At 41.3% G+C, this 22,711-nt stretch overlaps 1 protein-coding gene across 2 annotated transcripts in view; it reads right to left on the bottom strand.

The window, feature by feature from the left end:
- Positions 1–2,268: 2,268 nt before the first annotated feature.
- Positions 2,269–22,711, bottom strand: part of CPED1 (cadherin like and PC-esterase domain containing 1) — a 265,135-nt gene continuing 244,692 nt past the window's right edge. For both annotated transcript variants that reach the window (XM_083182819.1, XM_083182820.1), the window contains 3 exons: positions 19,518–19,605; positions 8,274–8,420; positions 2,269–3,553 (listed from right to left, as the gene is read on the bottom strand). In XM_083182819.1, the coding sequence (XP_083038945.1) occupies positions 3,374–3,553; positions 8,274–8,420; positions 19,518–19,605 (415 nt within the window). In that variant the 3' untranslated portion in view covers positions 2,269–3,373. The remainder of the gene's footprint in view (positions 3,554–8,273; positions 8,421–19,517; positions 19,606–22,711) is intronic.

Raw genomic sequence — 22,711 nt, 5'->3', positions numbered from 1 at the left:
TGCGCATCCCCTTTCGCACAGTTCCCCCGGGTCCCCGCCGGCTTGGTTCACTCTCAGAGGCAAATTCTTTCTCAAATGGTCAAAACCATGGGCCTTATTCTGGTTGGTGCGGTCCATTCCGAATTCTTTTGGACAGCGTTTTGTATCTACCTGCGCATGCATAAGCAACGCAATGCGCAATGCGTTATTCTCAGCTATACCGTCTACAAATGTGCACCGAACTCCCTCGGGAAATATGGGCGTAATATGGGCGTCATGTGGGCGTACAGAAGGGCGCGGTTTCAAAGTGGGCAAAACTGGGCGTAAATCTGGGCGTACATGTGGGAGTGCACGAACAGTGGTAGGCGTGCATTCGGACCGGACACCCAGTGCAAGCGAACCAACACAGTGTCAATAAGCAAGTTTCCTTTCTTGGTAGGCAATGGTTCATGCGCTAGGCATTTGGATCGCCCAATTAGTACGGCCGCACCTTAAACACTCGCAGCTGACCACAATACAATCCAGTCCTCTAGTCATTAGTGATTAATTAAACTAATTTCACAGGTTCAATTGGAAGCATTGCTGGCTAAATGGGCCATTACAAAATACTAGAATATATGCTGCAAACACAACTGTATTGTTGGTATCTGACCCACATTTACACTGCAAGCAATAGACATAACTCTGTTAACCAAAGCTAAATGCAAATCTGCCTATTACATTAATGTGAAAGGGTTAATCTAAAGTGCAAGTAAGGTGTTTAAGTGTCATTTAGGAAGTAATTGATTTAATGAAAAATAAATATATAAGTTATGAGGTACCCTAATTGGATAAATGTGTCATGCTGCTGAAGCATGACTTCCGAATAGATTACTGAGGTCTGCGCACATACACCAACTCGGTGCGTACGGTCAGATTCCCGTCCGTTCGGACGCAGTAAGACCGTGCAGAATCTTTGAGTTCCCACCGCACACGCACGTTTGGATGCAGTCTGAAGACACTCCCTCTTCTTAGAGAGTCCGTCCGAACGGATGCGGACGACCTGTGGGTGTGTGTTCTTAGAATGTCCACCGTGCATGGCGTTCGGTCATTTCCAAAAGAACACGCACACCAAAGTACCAACCAGAATAAGGCCCATATAGATTACATACCTTTTCCTTTTAATTGGGCCTGATACAGCAATACCAGTCATTTCTAGCTAATTTTAAAGATCATGAATAGGTTATCTATTTCAAGGGTATACAATAAAGGTCATTTTTGTTATGTTGTACATCATTTCAGTAACTAAATGTGATAAAGCCCCAACAGTCTTCTTCTTTTGCCTTCGCAAGAAACCAGTTCTGTTCTCATGCATGCAAAGAGGGTTATTCAGACCTGGTCGCTGGGCTGCTAATTTGCAAATCCCTGCGATCAGGTACTTGCTGCCTTGCCAGAGTGAAATCTTGGGTACTTGTGTACTATCACGGCGCCCATCGCATCGCAGACCATAAGGCATGCGATGGTATGCGATGCGATTGGCACCCGATGGTATACAATTTAAAATTGTATACCATTGTATATGGCATACAATGCCATACAATGTGATGCGATGCAATGTTAAATTGTATAAGCACCCTAATGGGGGCTTACAATGTTAAATGCACCCCCATGCCACCCCCACTATGAACGTGAACCCGAAGCGTGGCGAGCGCAGCGAGCCTGCCAGGGGCGGCGGTAAGCGTCCTCCGACCTTTTCATACCACCACTATCCACGTCGGCACGGAGTTGATATTATATAGTGTGGCGAGCGCAGCGTGCCACCGAGCCCGAAGCGTGGAGAGCGCAGCGTGCCCCGCGAGGGGACGCGCATTACTTCACAGGTATTACGTGTCCCCTCGCGGGGCTCGCTGCGTTCGCCACACTTCGGGCTCAGTGGCTTGCTGCGCTCGCCACACTATATAAAATCAACTCCACACCGACGTGGATAGTGGGGGTATGAAAAGGTCGGAGGACGCGTACCGCCGCCCCACGCTTCGGGTTCACGTTCATAGTGGTGGTGGCGTGTGGGTGCATTTAACATTGTAAGCCCCCATTAGGGTGCTTATACAATTAAACATCGTATAGGGGGCTTATACAATTTTAAATCGCATCGCACTCCCACTGCTACAGTAGCTTCATAAAGCCAAGCAATAATGGCCATGGGACCTGAGATGCTGACACCATGTTTTCTGCTTATGGGATTTCAGTGGAGGGCTGAGACAACCCCCCCCCCCCCCCCCCCCGCCCGCCTGAGAATAGTTGTGTAAACAATCCCTGTCTATTAATCACCTTGCAGAGGAATCCTCACTGCACGCATTACCACTAAGGCACCTTGGCACATGTGCGGTGTACCCATGATGCATGGCCGATAGTTGCTAAACTCCAAATATCAGCATTGTGAATGAGGCCCTTAGTTGGACAGTTTATCTTATTTATGAATAGAAAACAAAGGGAGCACTAAAGGACTGATGCTAAGATTCGGCAATTTTACCGTGACAAAAATGAAGACAAATAAATAAAAAGAAACATGAATGATAAAACAGAAAAGTACATTGCGGAATATATTCAAGTTCAGTTTCCTTACTGCTGTGTATGGAGGTAACATGTAGCCAATAGGGAAGCTTATAATGAGGTTGTCTTCTGAGTATTTCTTAATTTTAAGCACATTATAGTAACCATTCATCTTTGGCAAGTTCTAATGAATGTTCCGGAAAGTATTGCACATTGTTGTCAGAAGTGACAGAACAACACTGGCATAGTAACCTCATCTGCTGCAGTGTGGGCACGTCTCTGCCAATTAGTTGGTGTTGAAACATATGAAGCACACAGCGGCTTTGTTCGCTGCACAAGGCTGGGTGATACTGTGTTACAGAGGTCTCTGACATCCCATGCATAGAAATTACGACTTTCTGTTGACATGAAATGTATCTTTGTACCACCTTAAATATCTATAATCTGATAAATGAACTTTCAACCGAGTACATACAACATCACTCCCCTCACAGTCCGCCTGTACACATTTCTCACATAAATAATTCATATTTACAAGGACTTGCACTGGTAAACAAGCTGTACAGTACATGTGTGTTTTGTCCTAAAGACCAGAATATATTCTATTTTTTTCCTAAAACTTGGCAGCAGTTGGAAGCGGCTCCTTCTCTCCATGTTCTGGTGTAAAACCACATATCTATATGGGTACATCTTGATCCCATAAAGCGTAAAGCGACCTTGACATATCTTTAGTGGAGCAACCTCAGATAAATGGTGAAACCTGTAATGTATCCAGTCTGCTGCTCACTGCACTGAAGCATACAGTTAGGCTGTGCTGTACGTTATTTGCAGAGGGCTCTTCGTGCTTCTGTGTCCTGTTCCCCTTTCATGCACACATCCTGCTGAGAAGGATCTCAGAATAAACCCGATTCACTGGTCCCTGGACATGATATGGGGATTTCAAGTCTGGTGTATTGTCTTGTACTCGAGGAAAGATTATGCCGCCAAATGTATAACTTTTTGATAATTTCATTCTGTTCTCTTTCACTTTTTCAGATTTCACCACCTAAAAGAAAATATGGTGTATAGAAAATATATAATAAATGGAAGTGGTAATTAACGCCTTCTAATCTTGCCTCAATCAATGAATATATCCATGTACACGCTTACCACACAGTCTGTTCATACTGCCTGAAGTGCTCACACGCTTGTCACATCTATCGTACACAGCAGCAGTTTCTATGACCAGATCCATATACTTACTGTTCTGTTACACTGGGAATTACTTTTTTATTACTTCTAACTGTATTTATTTAACATAATTTATTTATAGCTATTTATATAATTATCAATGTTTACTTATTCAAAATAACAAACCATTTAATGTCACTGCACTTCTTAATTGTAATAATGGTTGTGTCCATTAAAGAGAGAATTTGCTTTTGCGAGTGAACTAGAATCAGGCCCTAAATATACGTTCAGTATATGACTGAAACAACTAGAGTGCACAGCAAATCTGTATTTTAGTCACTACCCTCTATTTTATTTCACTGTGCTTTATAAAAATATATAAATCATTTATGTAGGATCATCAGTAAAAGATCAGTTTTATATGTGTGTGTGTGTGTGTCAGGATGACATCTCTTTCTTTTTTTTTTTGTTGCTACATGAAATGTAACCATAAGTGTGGGCTTAGGCTGTGTACACACAGTACAATTTGACATTCGATTTTGACTATATAGCCAAAACTGAATCGGGATTGTATGGAGATAGAACATGTTTTTTAGCTTTCTATCCCGATCCTATGGTGATCAGCGCTCCCTATATAGTGCAAATTGAATGTAGATAGTATGAATTGTATGTAAATAGCACATGAGTTAGCAAAGATTGCATAGCAATGGAATCTTATGCTGTGTACACACGGTGAGATTTGACTATATAATAAAAATCGCATGCAGATCGTATGCAGATCGCATAGTTTTTTTAACCTTGCAATCCCGATGCGCGCTCCCGTGACAGCACAAATCGAAACCCAGATAGACAGGGCAGCCATGACCTATATAGTGCAAATCTAATGCTGATTGTATGAATTGTATGTAAATGGTACAGCAAAGATTGCATAGCACTCAAATCTTAAGTGGAATAGCAAGGGAATCTCACTGTGTGTACACACCATTAGTCAAATTGCAAAGGAATCTCCCCGTATGTACACACCATAACAGACACATTCCAACAATTCTTCATATCACGTGAGCATAACTAGATGCTTCATTTTTGTGACCTATAATATATCCATTATTATTGTTACAATTATATATATTAGGATCTTGCACTAATATGTCATTTAATAAGCCAAAATGTCAGGCAAATGACTATTTATTAACACTTCTGCATTTCAGGTCTCATATTGTGAATTTGAGTTTTCCTGTGTTTTCCTGTCATACAGAGTTATTTACCTGGTCCTCTAACCTCCCATCAGTGGTGATGTTTGAGACGATGCATTGTGTGTAGGCATGTTCTAGTAATAAATCTGCCTTAGTTTTGGTCACTGTGTTTATCTGTAAAGACGCAGCACCTTGGCCATAGCAGTTCTCTTTATATCTAAGTCACGCACAGGCCAACTCTTCAAACATTCTGCAACATCGGCATTGAAGCAACTATGTACCTAGACAGTTGACACTGTTCTATGATCTGTGTGCTGTGTATTTTATATCAGAAGAAACAAGACAATAAAAAATGTTTAGTGACTTAAACTTCCTACGACTGTGTGTTTACCAGTATATACTGCATGTTTCATTTGCATTGATCCATGCTCTGTGATTGACCTGCATACTAACACGGTCAGCATTTGTTTATTCTCCCACCATGATTTCCATGAATTGGAACTAGAACCATGTGCACAATATATTGTACGACAAGTATATGATTATAGGGAGTAATCTAGCTTCATTTAAAATTACATTTTAAAAACTACTTAAAATATCCCATAGATCAGGGCTGGGCAACACCGGCCCTCCAGATGTTGATGAACTACACATCCCAGGATGCTTTGCATTAGTTTTGCTATGTGGCCATGCTGAAACTGATGCAAGGCATGCTGGGATGTGTAGTTCATCAACATCTGGAGGGCCGGTGTTGCCCAGCCCTGCCATAGATTCAACATTGGTGTTTTTAGGAACCAAATACACATTAAATGGGTCCGGTTACTGTGTGGGGCATGAAACAGGACATGAAAAAATACTATGAGCAGGAATTCCTGGCTGCACAGGGGGTACGACATGCCCCTAAACCAGGCGCAGATCAAGAGGAGGAGGGGGTGGAGAGTGAGTATCCTGCATATCATGTAGGCAGAAGAGATGATGACACTGCTGACACATGATGACACAGGCACGCTACACAAAGTACAGGGTGTTATTTCTACAAAGTGCAGTCACATATCCACCTCTGGAAGAGCCTCAGTGCCCAGGTAGAAACAGCGGGGGTCCGGGGATGGGCAGCGGGGGTCCGGGGACGGGCGTAGCGGCAGCTGGAAGCAAGCTACGCTATTTGCCCGGCGGGAAGCATATTTTGAAAAGACTTGCCAGCAAGTCTTTTCAAAATCAGCAGCGATTCCCGCCGCCAGGCAAATAGCGTAGCTTGCTACAAGTGAAAGCCGACGCAGCGCTGCCCGTCCCTGTGCCCCACTGCCCGGACCGGTTCCCCTGCTGCCCATCCCCGGACCCTTCTGCCCATCCCCGGACCCCGCTGCACAACAGGTATGTGGGTGCAGGGTTCGCTCAGCCTTTGGTGCCAGAGGCAAGGCAGTCATTTGCCCCCCCCCCAAATCAGGAACGGATTCCTTTGCCACCAATTATACATTGCAGTGGGCAGTACAGAGCAGCTGGTGGTGCTCACAAAGGGTGATCACTGGTGCTGTGTGCCAAGCACCGTGAACACCACCCTAGTTACAGCCCTGCCTACAGTATTTACAACGTCTTGGTTGCAAGTGAAGATGTGCCTGAGGTGTGTCATATTCTTTGTCTATAATAGAAAAATAAATAAAGAAAAAAAATGGCGTGAGGTCCCTCACAAGCATGACCAACCTGGGCTCTCTGAGCTAATCCTGTTTTCCCGAATACCAGGGAAAAATTTAAATAAGGTCCCCTTATATTCAAGAAACCAGCACCGGGCTCTTGGACCGATCCTGTTTCCCAAAGGATGGGGGGAAAAGTGAGTGGGGGTCCCCTCTATTTTAGGAACCAGCACCAGGCTCTTGAGCTGGCCCTGGTTCCCAAAATAGGGCGACAAAATGAGTGGGGTCCCCCGTATTTTGGGGACCAGCACTAGGCTCCACTAGCAGGGTTATATAGTAAATAACTTTGATTACACTATGTGCTGCTATTTGGACACATAAGCACATAAGGGACTAAGGAAATAAAGTAACTTTACACTAGGGCATACAGACAAATGGGAAATGGGCATTTTGCAACATAAATAACAGAATATTACTAGTACTGCAATACTAGCCCTTATGGTGCCTTCCTGTGCTGTCTGACACAGCACTTCTGATTTCTTCAGCTAATTCCAGATTCTATTAAGGATTGCTGGCTATGACATTCCTAGACATCCGACAGTGACATTCCTAGACATCCGCAATGTATAAGGAGTCATTCAGCTGGCTGCCTCTGAAGACTGACTGAGGTAAAATTTACTACAGCTTCTAAAAATAAAAAGATGTGATGTTGCTCATAGCAGCCAATCAGATTCAGTCTTTCATTTCTCAGGTGCATTCTAGAAAATTATAGACATATTCTGATTGGTTGGTCTGGGAAACTTCACTTCTTTCCTTGCCATAGGTGTGTGGTAAATTAGCTAAAGCTTCTACTTTATCAAAGTTACCCTAAGACCACACATATGGCAAGGGGTTTCCCAGATAGACTCGGTATATCCTGGTACTTTTGGTGGCCAGTCTGACATGGTCAGTTTCAATGACTCTTTTATTTGCAATTACATGAGTATGTGCTACCATTAATGTGTCAGTCTGCATACAAATGCATTCATACACATTTTAAATGTACATGAGCACTACAAAACAGAGAAACAAATTTACATCAAACTCATTTAAAATACATTCGTACTGTATATAGGAAAAATGTAACATAAAGCTTATTGCAGTGGTTCCAAAACTGTGTGCCATGGCACCCTGGTGTGCTTTGGGAGACTTGCAGGGGTGCACTGGGTTGGTGGTCCATGTCCATGAAAATTATTTCTGACTAATGTAATAAAATGTGGACAAACAGGAGTAAATCCTGTTCTTCATCACATAACTGAAACATAAGGTGAGATTTAATAAGATGAGAGATTCAGAAAGTGAGAGATTTGGTAAGAAATCTCCAGTTTTTTAAAGTGGCAATCATTTACACTGCAAAATCAAACTGGTTTTACAGTGTAAATGATTGCCAGTTTAAAAAAAACTGGAGATTTCTTACCAAAGCTCTCACTTTCTGAATCTCTCATCCTATTACACTTCCCCGTGAGGATGAGATATAATGAGATATAAACACAATTTACTCAATTGAATATTTTTTTTCTGAATTGATCAATGAGAAACTTTTGCCCTAGGGGTGTCGTGAAAATATTCTGATACTCGGGGGTGCCCCGATTCCAAAAAGTCTGGGAACCACTGGCTTATTGTATCATAAAAAATAATTTTCATGTTCAAAAACATCTTTGGGGACTTCAGGCATCCTTAAAATGGTCGGTAACTAATATAGCTTTAAAAATATATAAAACTGTTGTTTAAATACCTCATGATAATGGCATCCACATTTCCCTTGTAGGAATTCCTTGTAGCGTCCAATAGTAATACTAAATGTATCCACCACTTCATAGCCATACAGTTTTGCCATCTTTAGTATTAGACTGTTCTCAACAAATAAATGTCTTACTTGAATCTGTATACAAAATTTTAATATAATAATTAAATACTTTTTATAGTAAATATTATCAAATAAAAATGATTAAAGCAAATGAGGCTTTAGCTAACTGATTATAATTAAAGACAATATCATAAAAATATATACAGTAATCGCCTTATACAAATTGTATAGTTTTACATTTGTATGATTGTGTCTTAATTGTTAGCATATTATTTAATTGTGCAAGAATTTACATTTAACAAATCTGTGATATTAACTGGATTTGCACAGAATTTAAACTTAACATATCTTCGAAACGTTTAAATTCTCTGTAACACTAGGGGAAAAATTCACTAAAAAGGCCGATTGTGAACAGGTATGAATGGGATCGGCCACAATTGGCCCAAAAATATGACTGGAGAATACAGCAAATTTACTAAACAGCTGGATTCTATGGATTCGTATTTTCCGATGTCAATGTCGTTCGTATTTGGCTGGAGAGTTTGCCAGGAGACAAATATGGATGAGGCTTGAAACATCGCTCATATCAGTCAGATCTGAGAGATACTTCTCTGTGTATAAGAAACAAAGCTCTGCTTGACTGACAGGTTAGCGGAGCCCAGCCAATCAAGCGAATGCTGCTGCAGCGCTCCCTGATTTTCTACCATATCCTGCAGTGACAGGAGTCAGGGGAAGGAGGTCCATGTGTACCTGTTTTTCACAGGTGCCCTTTTGGATTACACATGGACAAGTGGACCGAACCTACATGATTAATATAGGTAAGTACAGATGTGTGAAGGGTGTGATAAATGTATACTTTAATTGTGTAGGTCTCATTTATTTTGGTATTGTTCACAAGTGGGACAACATTAATGCCCTGCATGCTGCTACTTGTGGTTCTCCAAATCCCAGCATGTGGAGGAGGCTAGCTGGGCCTTGTAGTTCTACTACAGAACCCAATATCGAACCCAATATCTATTTTATATACTTAGTTTAACTATTGTTTTTACACCATCAGCCTGGCGTCCACTGCCCAGGGACTCGGGGGGAAACTATTTATATTAGTGCTGGTTTTAAAAATACATATTTCTGCAAACCAGGGTCAGTTCAATGTGTCCAGGGCTGGTTATACTAGGGAGGGGGGACCGGGACCCCACGCCAATTTGTTTTATTATTTATTTAATTTTCTATTTTTTTCAAGTAATCTGTGAAAGAATTCCGTGAAATACGCCTGGAAAATAAGGAGTGTTTTTCCAGTTCTATTTTGTGCGGAATTATCAGCTGAATTCAGCAGTACAAATGTTAGTAAATGAGCACACAACCATAGAACTCATGGTCATATACATCAGAGTTCTATCATTGGTGCATTCATTCGTACACCAGAATTTGGCTGAGCTTGCCATATATAAACGGCCAATCAGTCGAATTCGGCTGATAGTAAATTAATAATTTATCAGCTGTATTTTGCATCGAATAGGTACAAATACATGCATTTGTACCCACTGGATCTTAGTAAATTTTTCCCTTAGGAGAGATACTGAAACAACTGAAAGCCTTGCTCCAAAGAGCTTACAATCTAGAAAGTGTGTGGAACATTTTATACATAAGGTAGTGGAATAACATATATGTTGGTTGGGAGACACATTAGGAATGAGGAGAGATTTTAAGTGTAAGGTGGAGAGCTGCAACACAAAATATACAATGTACAAATCATATATAGTCAGCTGATAACAAACATAATGTCCTGTTCATTTTGCCTACTTAGACTTTTGGTTCTAGATATATCACCTGCTCAATTGAACGCGCTATATATCTGTGTACAACCAATATGTCTGGGAACTGCATCATTCTTAGGCATATCAGGTCAGTGCTATAGCACAGGCTATGCAGACATACAGCATCTTGCAGATACAATATCTTGGCATGTCTGGCTATGTGTGCGGCAACTCCTGTACACTGACTACATGGACTTACAGTACAGCTGGGCGGGCAAGTTCAAAAGCCGCCCAGTTGTGCCATCAGGACAAGCACATCAACCAGTCCAATTGGTAAATGTGTCGACTTGGGTTTTTCAATATGTTTTTGAGCTGATTTGCTGACAGGCGGTATTTCATGCCCTACCATCCACTAGGGTGTGGAGGGAGAATAGTGTGCCGAGCATAGCATGGCACTGTGCCTGAAGCATGGCGAGAGCAGCCTCATTAAATAATAGCTAATAAATACTTATTTTTCACTGCATATTGAAATGATCATCAGTTTGCTCTATGATGATTCATTTAAGTTGTGATATAAACCTGTGAAATGTTTTCTAGTTTATTACCATTCTGATATGTAACTTTTTCAGTTGAGATTTAGCTATAGTATATTAGCACTGTTATCAGAGCCATATTTTCCATTAGGCATGTGAGGCACGTGCCTAGGGGTGAAACATGTTTGGGGCAGCACTTGGATGCCTGTGATGGTACTGTCAGCCCAAAATGTACCAATAACTGCAAAATATCCACTGTAATGTACTACGTTCCATCTTAAATAGAGTGTCAATGATAGGACATGCAGATACTGCCCCTGTATACTGTCCTACTTAGTAAATATGTATTCATAATAAAAGAACATTTTTTATAAATCCATTACACTGGCTTTTATCAAATGAGGGCTTATAAGTAATCAATAAATCAATAAAAATAATACAATTAGGTGGGTGGTGCGAACATTATTGTTGTGCCTAGGGGCACCCTCATCCCTAAATCCGCCCCTGACGGATATATATATATATATATATATATATTAAGAAACGTACAGTAGGTGTGCCAGTTATACAGTATGAGAGTGATTCCTCAGTCAGCCCCAGTTGTCATTAAGTTACTGCAAAGGGCTCAGGGGTAGGGAGAGGAAGCACACTGGATGGAGTAGGGAATGATTCTGTAAGAAAGAAGGTTTCATGTTACTTACTGGAGGAATGGCCGGTACATGTGGCACATGCTGTTTTATTACTTATTGTTTACCTAAATGATTCTGGCCAAGGGAAAAAAAATAGGGATTTTTATGTGTAGTCATTTTAAGTATAACACTGTTCATGAATGTTTGCTCGCAGACATATACAGTGTTAAATAATAAAGTACTGGCTTGTATGTTAAAGAATGGTAATTACCGAGGTAATGAATCAGGCGCTGACGTGAGGTGAATTGTCAAGCAGCTAGTAAACACAGGATAGTCACTCCGAGTAAATATAATAAGGAAAAAAGGGGAAATTGAACAATGGGGAACTAAAATATCACAATTAAGGGGGTATTCAGTTCGGGATTCCGAGAGTCGAAATCCCAGGCCGTTTTTGTCTGGTCTGACTCAACTGTCGGAATTTAATGTTCCGACTGTTTAGTGTTGAAAAGGGCTACAGATTGTCAAAAAAACAGCCCTTAATTCGACAATCCACGGTCGTTTCTGAAAAAACAGATCGGACTTTAATAAAAAGTCAAATTTGACAGCCTTCAATGCTGTTGGTAATGGCAGCATTGAATAGGTGAGTGTCGATAGGTATCCTGTCGAGAATTATCGGCACAGATTGAATACCCCCCTTAATGTGATAGGGAAAAACATAAAACACATTGCACCACTAGTATTGCAATAAATGTCACCGTCAGGTTTGTAAAATGATGCGTTCCTCAATGTAATGGCAAAACATTACTGTCCACATATAGGTTCAGGGCCGTCTTAACAGCAGTGTGAGCCCCTGGGCAAAGCAATGCACTGGGGCCCTTACCCATTCTCCCCTCCTAGGGGTGGGGGGTGCTATCAGCAGCAGCTTTGATGTCCCACGGGTGGCAGGGGGTGCTCTATCTTCCATTCAAGATGTAGGACCTGGAGCAGTAACTTCCGCTAATTACTCCTTTACTGCACAGGTGGTGGGAGGGAGAACAGTAACATGTGGAAGAGGGCACTTAGCTGAATGAAGGGTCCCTGTTAAATTACTTCCAGGGAGGTAGGGGGTGTTTTATACCTAGGGGAGGGTTGGATAGTGGAGTAGGCTTAATATTCATCATTTTCCGGTGGAAGGGCAGCTTGTTTGACTGCAGATATCGCCATTATCTGGGAAAAGATTTCTTAGCCTTCAATAGTATAAAAACCTAGAGTCCCAACTTTCAGGAGGTGCTGTGAACTTGGGGATCAGAGATCAGGAGCAAGAGCAATCCATTGACAAAAATATAAAACTGTACACCAGACGTTTGGAGCTGGAGCAGGGACCGGCTGCTGAAAGGCTGATATCTCTGGTTCTGGGCATGATAGAGACAAGCCGCTAGTGTCAACAGAAAGGGTTGAGTCCCAGCTTTTGGAATATACTCTCAGAGAAACTCTAAGTTAGAGATAACCTGATAAATATGACTGGGAATTGCAATTAACAGGTCAGATGTGGACTGTTGCTTTGAAGTTCGATATCTCCAATTCCCCAGGGCCGATTTTTTAAATTCTGGTATCCCTGGAAAAAGGGTATCCTCAGCTATCAACATGAGGGCCTTTATACACCTGGGGCCCCTGGGTAAGTGCCCATTAAGCCCATACGAAAAGACAACCCTGTATAGGTGGTAATAAATTCGGTACTCTTTACCTAGAACGGCGCCCGCGATTGGCATCGCGGGCGTCGGGGGTAAAAAATCACGGGCATCGCGGGTACATAAAAAACGGGTGCGATGCGATGCCCGCGATTTTCTCATAGGGATCAATGTTAAAACTGTGATTGGACGCGATTTTACTGTTAAATGCCTCAATGCCCGCGATTTGGCCATAGGAAACAATGTTAAATGGGCCACAGAGCCCTAATAGTGCCCTTGAACTGTGAAATGGCCCCCACAATTGTTAACGCCACCCCACGATCAACGTCAACCCGAAGCGTGGCGAGCGGCGGCGGTACGCGTCTTCCGACCTTTTCATACCCCAACTATCCACGTCGGCGTGGAGTTGAGAATAGAATAGTGTGGCGAGCGCAGCGAGCCACCGTGCCCGAAGCGTGGCGAGCGCAGCGAGCCCCGCGAGGGGACGCGGATACCTTCACAGGTAAACGCGTCCCTTCGCGGGCTTCACAGGTGTCCGCGTCGCCATGGACACCTGGGAAGCCCGCGAGGGGACGCGTATAACTGTGAAGGTATCCGCGTCCCCTCGCGGGGCTCGCTGCGCTCGCCACGCTTCGGGCTCGGTGGCTCGCCGCGCTCGCCACACTATTCTATTCTCAGCTCCACGCCGACGTGGATAGTGGGGGTATGAAAAGGTCGGAGGACGCGTACCGCCGCCCCTCGCGGGCTCGCTGCGCTCGCCACGCTTCGGGTTGACGTTGATCGTGGGGTGGCGTTAACAATTGTGGGGGCCATTTCAGACTTCACGGTGACTATTTGGGCTCTGTGGCCCATTTAACATTGTTTCCTATGTAAAAATCACGGGCATTGAGGCATTGAACACTAAAATCGCGTCCAATCTCACTTTTAACATTGATCCCTATGGGAAATCGCGGCCATCGCGGGCATCGCATCGCATCGCACCCGTTTTTTAGTGCATTCGATGGTCGCGATGGTCGCGATGGGCGCCGTTCTAGGTAAAGAGTACCATAAATTCATACATAATTGTGTTGGCATGCAAAGGCTAATGTTTTCTGTTTTGTTTAGTGAACATAAGAATTGTGTTGTGTACTAAAGACTAATGTGGTTATCAAAAACTAATGTACACCATTTAGTATAAACTTTTACTACAGATATTTCATTGTTAAGGTTTGATTCAACTTTGTTTTCCTTCCAAATGTTTATAATTATCATATGATTTTCTATGTATTTTTATTACATGTAATTATGTATTAATGTATTTGATTAGTTCTATAGGTTAGCCACTCTTTGATACATGGGGGGAAATTTACTAAAGGAAATTTGTACAAAAAATAGGTGTATTTGTATCCAGAAATACACTTATTTTTGACATTTACTATCCCGAAAATACGGTAATTCATAGTCGTATTGATGTGCTATCAATACGAATACGAATTGCCGTATTTTCAGGATAGTAAATGTCAAAAATAAGTGTATTTCTAGATACAAATACACCTATTTTTTACAAATTTCCTTTAGTAAATTTCCCCCTTGATCTCTAATTAACCTTAGGTTGTGCATTGTAATAGATACAGTGTGTTGTGTTCAATGGATACAGGTATATGTTGTCTCAGGTCATTTACTTTAATGATTATAATTACCAATTTAAATATAAGCAGTTTAGAAATATAAGTTTGTAGTTCCTAAAGGTCATTTCCATTTATATGTATATTTATACAAACATGAAAATATTACGTTGGTTTAGTGTGGGAAATAACTGTTTAACCATTGAATGAATACTCAAATAATAGAGTATAATTTTATTATTGTTTTCAAAAACATAATAGAAATTTATAAATGATTACATTCAATATTTAGTAATACATTATATAAATATATGTTGTAACAAAAATGAATCTATAGTTTTTTAATTAGACATGGTGGGGTTTAGTTTCTAAAATGGGAGTTCTTTTGTAGATGGGATGTTTCCCATAACAACCAATCCGAATCTACTTCTTATTTATTTAGCACCTTCTAGAAAATAATACATAGAATCTGATTGGTTGTCTATAGCAACATTCCATCTTTAATAGAACGCCCATCTTTGTTATCAAAGCCCTGTGTTGGTTCTTTACAATAATAACATCTCATAATCAGGCTTTTAGATCCAAATGTCCTGAAACTTACAGTTCACTGCAACTTTTGTTTTATATGCAGAAACCTAATATATGTTTGTGTAATAAGAAAACGCGTATCAGCCAGACATACCCAAAAAGCCATACTATAAAAAGCAGGATGCACATATGTTTAATTAATACATATTCATAATAGCAAGATGTAGGTCTTTTTGAAGCTATCTTTCTCTAACATACATTGTTTGTATGGGTTGGCACCAATGCACCTGGATAGTAACTAACTGACAGATGTAATAGGCTTATTTAATGACATGTAGTATTTAAATCAGTATTACAGAGAGGAGACTCATGCAGTGTTTAGTTCACCTCAAAGCAGACATATTTTGTATGTTTACAGTGCGGTTGTTTGGTCATATTGAGCAGACGGGAATTTGTTTGCCAGTCACCCTGGATGTGTTATGTGAGCACTGCTGACTAGACAGGGAGCTCTGCCAGGGCTGCACAAATGGGTGGAGTTGTAATGTTAGACAATGTTCGATGTGCAACATACAGGGATTATATTATTTGTGGTGTGATTGTTCTATTGTATTATGTTAGTTATCCCTTTCCCTTGCAAGTCAATGATAGCCACATCCAGCGTTTTGATTCTGTTCACAATGGTTTAACATGTGGGTTAAATTACTACTGACTTGTTAAGCAGACAGACTTTTTACACTGAGATATACAAATACATATGGAAATCATGATGATGTATACCACATGGATAAAGACTACCTCATGGCTTGTATTATCTACAGCACAAAGAAGAGTTGCAGCACCATTTCTGGGATGGAGATGTTTGGGTGAAATCTTGGTGGTCTGAGCAAAATATTATATATTTTATCGGCATCACATTTGCTGTTTAACTACAGCTTTTACAATAAGTTAGGGAATACATTATAGTAAGCCTTGGGGAGTGAAAAAGCGAAGATGTTGCCCTAACCAATCAGCGCCTGTCATTAATTTAGCACAATCTTTAAATAGTCAGGAAGCTGCTGAATGGTTGCTTTAGGCAACTTTTCCCACAATTTCTCTCCAATGCTTCATATACATCTTCCATTGAGAATAAAACATGATGCCAATACATTAATTAGTGTAAATATTTAGCAATTATTGCATTTTCTATGAGGCATCCCTATTTTCTATTCCTAACATTTTGTAGGGAATCATCTAAATTCCTCTATCAAGGAATAAACACTATGCGCTGCTGACTCGATGTTTTGATTTGTGTGAACCTCACCTGCTGAAAAATACGGCAATAATTGAATACCCCGATGTCTCCCATTTCCAAAATATGGAACTTGTTGAGTGCGACACCATTTTGTTCTGATAGTCAATGCATACATACTTTGTTTCATGCACAAAACTATAAAAATATTGTCTAAAATTATCATCAGGCTATGTGTATATTAGGTGTATATTAAACATGAATCAATTCCTTGGTCCAAATGTAATAGCCTCCAAATTCGGCTGCCATGTAGGATGAACTGTGAGTTTTTTTTAAAGGGGCAGTCATTTACAAGGTAAGGTTTTGCCTTGTAAGTGATTGCACCTTTAAAAATACCTCCAAGTTCATACGGCATCCCGCAGGGCCACCAAACTCTTTGTTTTATGTACAAATTAGAAATATTGTATAAAGTAACCTTCAGACTGTGTGTATACAGTAAGTTGGATATGAAATATATGTTGAGGCTTGGTTCCCATCACCAAGATATATTATTATAATATGCAAATGTTATCAAATATGGAAAAGTCCAATATCCAAAATACTTCTGTTGGGGGTCCTAAGCATTTTGGATATTGGAGACTCGACCTGTAATATGTGCAAGCTTCTGCGCAATGTAGGTCCAGTTTAATTTAAAATGTGCATTAGCCAATGGGAGCGCAGTGTGTAGAAGGATAAGAGACTGAAAAGCATATTATATCATAAGCATAATATACCTGTACTAATAAAGTGGTTATTACTTTGTGGAATAAAACAAGCACCAATGATTGATTCCGAAAGACAGAAATATCATGTAATCCAACAACAGAGAGAACAAACACATCTAGGAGAAAATGTTCACAGTCAGATTATTGTTAGTGTATACATGGAATGTACTAAACCAGAAGGATTGTAACGTACCGATATCACTAGATGTTTATTATGTAAGCTGCACCACTACAGAATGCATTGTAGTATTCTACATTATCTAGTATTACAAGGAATAACATCAGCTGAAGTTGCTCTGTCAAGAGCTTTGTGCCAGACCTTGGAACGATTCCAGGAGACTGTGAATAGGATCTGAGTGCAGGCCATAAATATACTGTCCGTCTATTTATCTCAAACTGTTTTTATTTTCCATTGTCTGCTCTGTCTGTAAACATGGAATTATTCCTCTGGGCCTGTTTCAGTCTGTAAATTATTCATGATTATAGTTGAAATTTCGTTTGATTGTCATGGTTTACACTGGCTATGTGCTTTTTTTGTGCAATTTTTGTCTGTCACTGTTAATAATCAGAACTTATGTGAGATGTAATAAATGGATAAATGGTTATCATCGCAAACAGCCCTGTTGGAGTAAGGCCTCTTATTTCTATGTTCATGTAAACATTTTTAAAAAGCACTCTCATTTTCATTTTCACAAGTCACCTATAACTGGGGGGGGGGGGGGGGGGGGGATTTAATATTTTCACCTTCTTGTTGCAAAGTTTAATTAAGCATATTAACAGTTAAATTACAGACCAACCTCCAGTTTCCTGTATCTATGCAATTGTGTTCTCCATATGACTTACCAAGGTCACAAACCATGATATCACATAATCTTGCACTACAAAAGAGCTCAAACACTTCTCTGTTTTATTTTTAATGTTGATAGAATTCACTATACCGCAGCAGCATCTCACCTACCTCTAGGAGACCGGTGCCGGAATCACTACTTCTGCAGGGAGACCATCAAAAGAATTCAACTAGGATTGGTTAGGGCCACACAGGCGAATAGGGGGGGGGGGGTGGTCTGGCGTCTGAAACTATGGGGGAATGTAGGATTAGGTTGCGGGGTGGGAGGTAGGGTTAGGCTATGGGGAGAGTTAGGATTAGACACTTAAAAGGGGGGTAGGCTGCATGGTATGGGGGTTAGGCACTAACATAACAGATGGTGTTAGGGTCAAGCTGCGGGGAAGGCACAGATAGGGTTAGGCTGCAGTGAAGGAGGTGACTGGCTTGTGCTGGCCTTTTTGGGGTTCCGCACCCTAGATTCAAACTTAGTATTAGGGACCCACCAGAAATGAGGTCACCGTGGTTGGTGGGCAAATATTTCTTGGCCAATGAATATACCAAGAACCTCTATTATTGATTGATTTGATTAATAATATGGAGTGTGCATCTGCACCACATGTTTTTCTTTGCATAATTACAAGTCCCAGCATGATAGCACCTCATGTAAATCGGGTGTGCATTCTAAGATCCCCCCCCATATGCAGTGAAGGAGGGTTAGGGTTGGGGGGGTTGGGGGATACTTGACTCCTATCTGGATTCCATCTATCAGGATCCTGGCATCCCCACTGCATGTATCCTGGTTACCCATTAACCTTTAACTTTAGGGGTTGATAACTTATTTGAATGTGATAAATATTAATTATTAATCTTGTTGCAGAAAAAATAGGTCATCTAACCATTCTTATGATAGAATCATAGAATTTGACGGCAGATAAGAACCACTTGGCCCATCTAGTCTGCCCCTTTTTTAAACATGTTACCTCAAACCATATTTGATCCTTATTTTTTTGTAAGGATATCAATATGCTTATCCCAAGCATGTTTAAATTGTACTACTGTATTTGCCTCTACCACCTCTGATGGTAGGCTATTCCACTTATCTACTACTCTTTATGTGAAGTAATTCTTCCTCACATTTCCCCTGAATCTTCCTCCCTCTAGTTTCAGTGCATGTCCTCGTGTTCTGTTGCTCCTCTTCCTGTGAAGAATGTCTCCCACCTGTACCTTGTTAAAACCCTTGATATATTGGAAACTTTCTATCATGTCCCCTCTTTCCCTGCATTTGTGTTGTAGCCATATCCATCAGTTAAACTACCATCAAGCCAGTTTATTGACTCTTTGTTCACAGTGGACTACTGTGTTGGAAGATGGAACTCTATTGTTACTGATGAATGAATGTTAGGGAGAAGGAGTCTACTGACCATCAGGATCTTGATTCCTGCTGTCGGCCTTCTGACTGTCAGGATCCCAACTACATATACTTTTAACAACATCAGTGTTACCTAAAGTCTACAATTTGCCAAACATGTGTAGGTCAAAGTGAAAAAAGGAGAAATAGATGAACCTGCATGCATTCGGTCATCACTCTTTTTTAACATGATCATGAAAAATTTATGAAATCATGATATTTTATACTTACAAGTGATAAGGAACGAATGCCATGCACTGGTAAATGGAATCCCATCCCTATAGACTTTACGATTACCAAAATATCTAATAGATTTTCCCTAAGAAAACAAAAGGCATCGATTTGAATATTGTTAGATTTCCAACAAGTGTATTTTCATCTGCTGTTTGCTTTTAGCAATAATAAAAGACATTTATCTGGATCAAATCATATTTATTCATCTTCGATAACCCTAACTTAAAATTAATTCAGTGTTGGTTGTAGAGATTTGGATGCTTAGGCCAAAAGCTTTAACAAGTGATAAAATGGAGAGTGATAACAACCAGCCAATCAGCTCCTAACTGCCATGTTAAAGGCTTGTTGTTGATCACTTTCTGAAGCTTGTTACATCTGGCCCAAACTGTGAAATGTCCACATGTGGTGGTACTTCTGATATGGCTATGTGTACCCTTTATAGATAGAAAATAAGCATTACCTATTAGGCAACACTGCCAGAAGGGCTGAAAGCCTGATGGATTTGTCGAGCCGCGCATGTGGAATACGCACAATCTAGCAGACTAATATATAAAGAGCATATGAAACCTTTAATGATGGAGAATATGCTTAAAAGCATTTATTAATTAAAAAAACACAACTACAGTATGTTACATAGAATTACGTAATTAAAGAATAAGAGACTACTGTACTTAAAAAGTTTCATACTGTGATTTGGTGATAATTTGACAATAAGACTCTCTGAAATTCACTATTGGATACTCAAAGAGAACCAAATTTTATATGTTTCAACTGCCTTTTATTGCATTTTCCAGCAGATCCCTAATGATAAATGCAATCTGAAACGTTGGCATACAAAACTGATCTATAATGGTAATTAATTTACAATCTTAACACTCATTTTATATCCATTCACTTATGAATTATTTCTAACATTTCTGAATGGTAATTATCTTTAACATAAATTAACTACTATAACATTGGTAATTATAACTTGCAATTGTTCTCTATACATAAGCTCAATACTGCTGTAATTAATTGTAATCAGTAAAGTGTCTATGTTAACTAGTTATCCATTTTGTCAGGAACCAGTCTGTTTTGTTTTCTGTCAGTTTCTGTTTGGCATTTTGACTCACTGGTGACCTCCAGTGGCAGGTCTGTTGCCATTACAGCTTTGTGTTCTGGGAGCTTAGTTTATTCACTAGGCTGTGAGATATTAAGCTAATCAAGCACTAGCCTGGGAGCTCCCTGAATCTTCAGGTGTAATTAATCACCTGAGCCCTTTATAGGGCAGGCTCACCTGCAGTATTCTGCCAGTGATAGCTTTCTGTTTAAGTTCCTGCTGCATTTGCAGGGAACTTCTGTTTGCTCCTAGCCACGCTTCCTGGTCCCTTGTTCCAGTCTCCTGTTTGGATCCCAGGATATATCCTCTGCAGCTCAGCTCCTTGCTAGTAATAGCATAAGCCTGATTACCCGGTCCCCGGAGCATTGTTGCTCCAGTCTTTGAAGTATCCTGGTGTATACTCCTGCTCTCTTGTCTCCCAGCCTGCTTGGATCATCATCCTGTCCTGGGCCAGAGCCTGCACCTGTCCCCGTTACCTATCTGCCTGTGGGTCACGTAAGTGCTCCATTGGAGCCTGCTGGTTTTTCCTTATACCATCTTTGGCCCGCCGTGGCTGTACCCCTCCGTGGGTCCGCTGTTACTTTGCGGTATCATTTCTGTTGTCCTTCCTCTTTGGTTATTGTCTGTCACCTTAGCGTTGGGTAGGCAGGGGTATTTCCTTTCTAGCTACTCCTTGTTTTGGGGAATCGCAGTCTCGGGGTGTCCCTGTTCCGAGATTCCCTATTTCCTTGTTTGTGTTTGCGACTGGGTCGCCGTTCCCCGTTCTTGGCCAGGTGCCGGTAGTTCGGGGTCTCTTCCCAGCTAGGCCCTGTAGTTAGACGGTCCTTTTGAGATACCCCCTGGCGATCGCTCACCCCTTGTCTTTACCTAACACCTGGCTGCATCGGGGTCAGAGCCGGCCTAACTGGCTCTGTCGAACGCGGCGGCTACAGGCGAAGCCTAGCACTTGCAGGGGTATTCCATCTGCCCGGGGGACTCAACAGAGTCAGTGTAGGTTTCGCTGTGGCCGTTCTAAACAGCGGTCCCAGCTGCGGGCTCACGCCTGACCTTTTTCCTCCTGCCAGCTGTCGTATCACCCAGAGCCCAGGCGAAAACCATAACATTATCACTGGCCATACCGATATATGCATGTGTTCACAGTAGTCATAGGTATACATGCATATATAAAATTTTGTTTCAAGGTGATTTGGGTGTTTTTGATTGGTAGCGGGACTTATAGATTTGTCCATATTAAGATTTTTTTTTCTTCCCGCATTTTGCCCGTTACGGGGTTTTGCTTTATTCAGCTTGCCCAGTTGGTCTGGTCTGTTTGTTTCATTGCTGTACTTAATCATGCAGGCCTTGCAAGCTTCCTTGATGGCCTTAAATACGGCCTTTACAGAATTAAAACCTGAGCGGGTTAAGGGTCTGCAGCAGTCATTTCTGCAATTGCAAGATCTGTTAACCCAAATTTTCCTGGATCTGTCTGAGGTTTTTGGGGCTCAACCAGCTCCTAGGGAGACCCTGGCTAAGGGGGTAGTCAGTCAAACTTCAGATCAGGAGATTCAGAAGGGACATAGAAGTTTTTTACGGCCAAGGCTCACACCAGAAGAGCGGCGACGGCGTAAAGACTTTAACCTATGTCTGTATTGTGGGGAATCAGGCCACTTTCTCCAGTATTGCGAATTGCGCAGACCTGGTGGTGGTACTGGGAAGGGTTTTCCTCAATCCAAGTGGTATCAGGAGATTACATCTATGCCTATCTCCTCTAAGCAGGAGGAGCCTGACCACACACCCCACATACGTAACGCTCCGACTTACAACTGGGGTCCTAAGACTAGAGCGCCCCATGTTGAGGTACGGAATCAGACGGGAATGTGGAATTCATCCACAAAGATTCCAGACAGAAAGACGTTAGATACTAATCTTCCAGTCAGGGAGATCAACGTTCTTTCAACATTGGAACTGTTAAGTCCCGTAGAGGAGTATCAGGTTTTTCCCTCAAAAGGGGCTTCAAGCGGCATAATCCCAGAGGGGGTCCTTGAAGCCATCACCCCTAAGAGGGTCTTGGGGAACTTAACCCCACATGGAGTTATGGAGGTCATTGCTC

Source organism: Crinia signifera, chromosome 4, assembly GCF_055691185.1.
Source record: "Crinia signifera chromosome 4, ASM5569118v1, whole genome shotgun sequence".
Taxonomy (NCBI): domain Eukaryota; kingdom Metazoa; phylum Chordata; class Amphibia; order Anura; family Myobatrachidae; genus Crinia; species Crinia signifera.
Note: the sequence above shows the minus strand (reverse complement) of the source record. Positions and strands in the feature narration are given on the sequence as shown.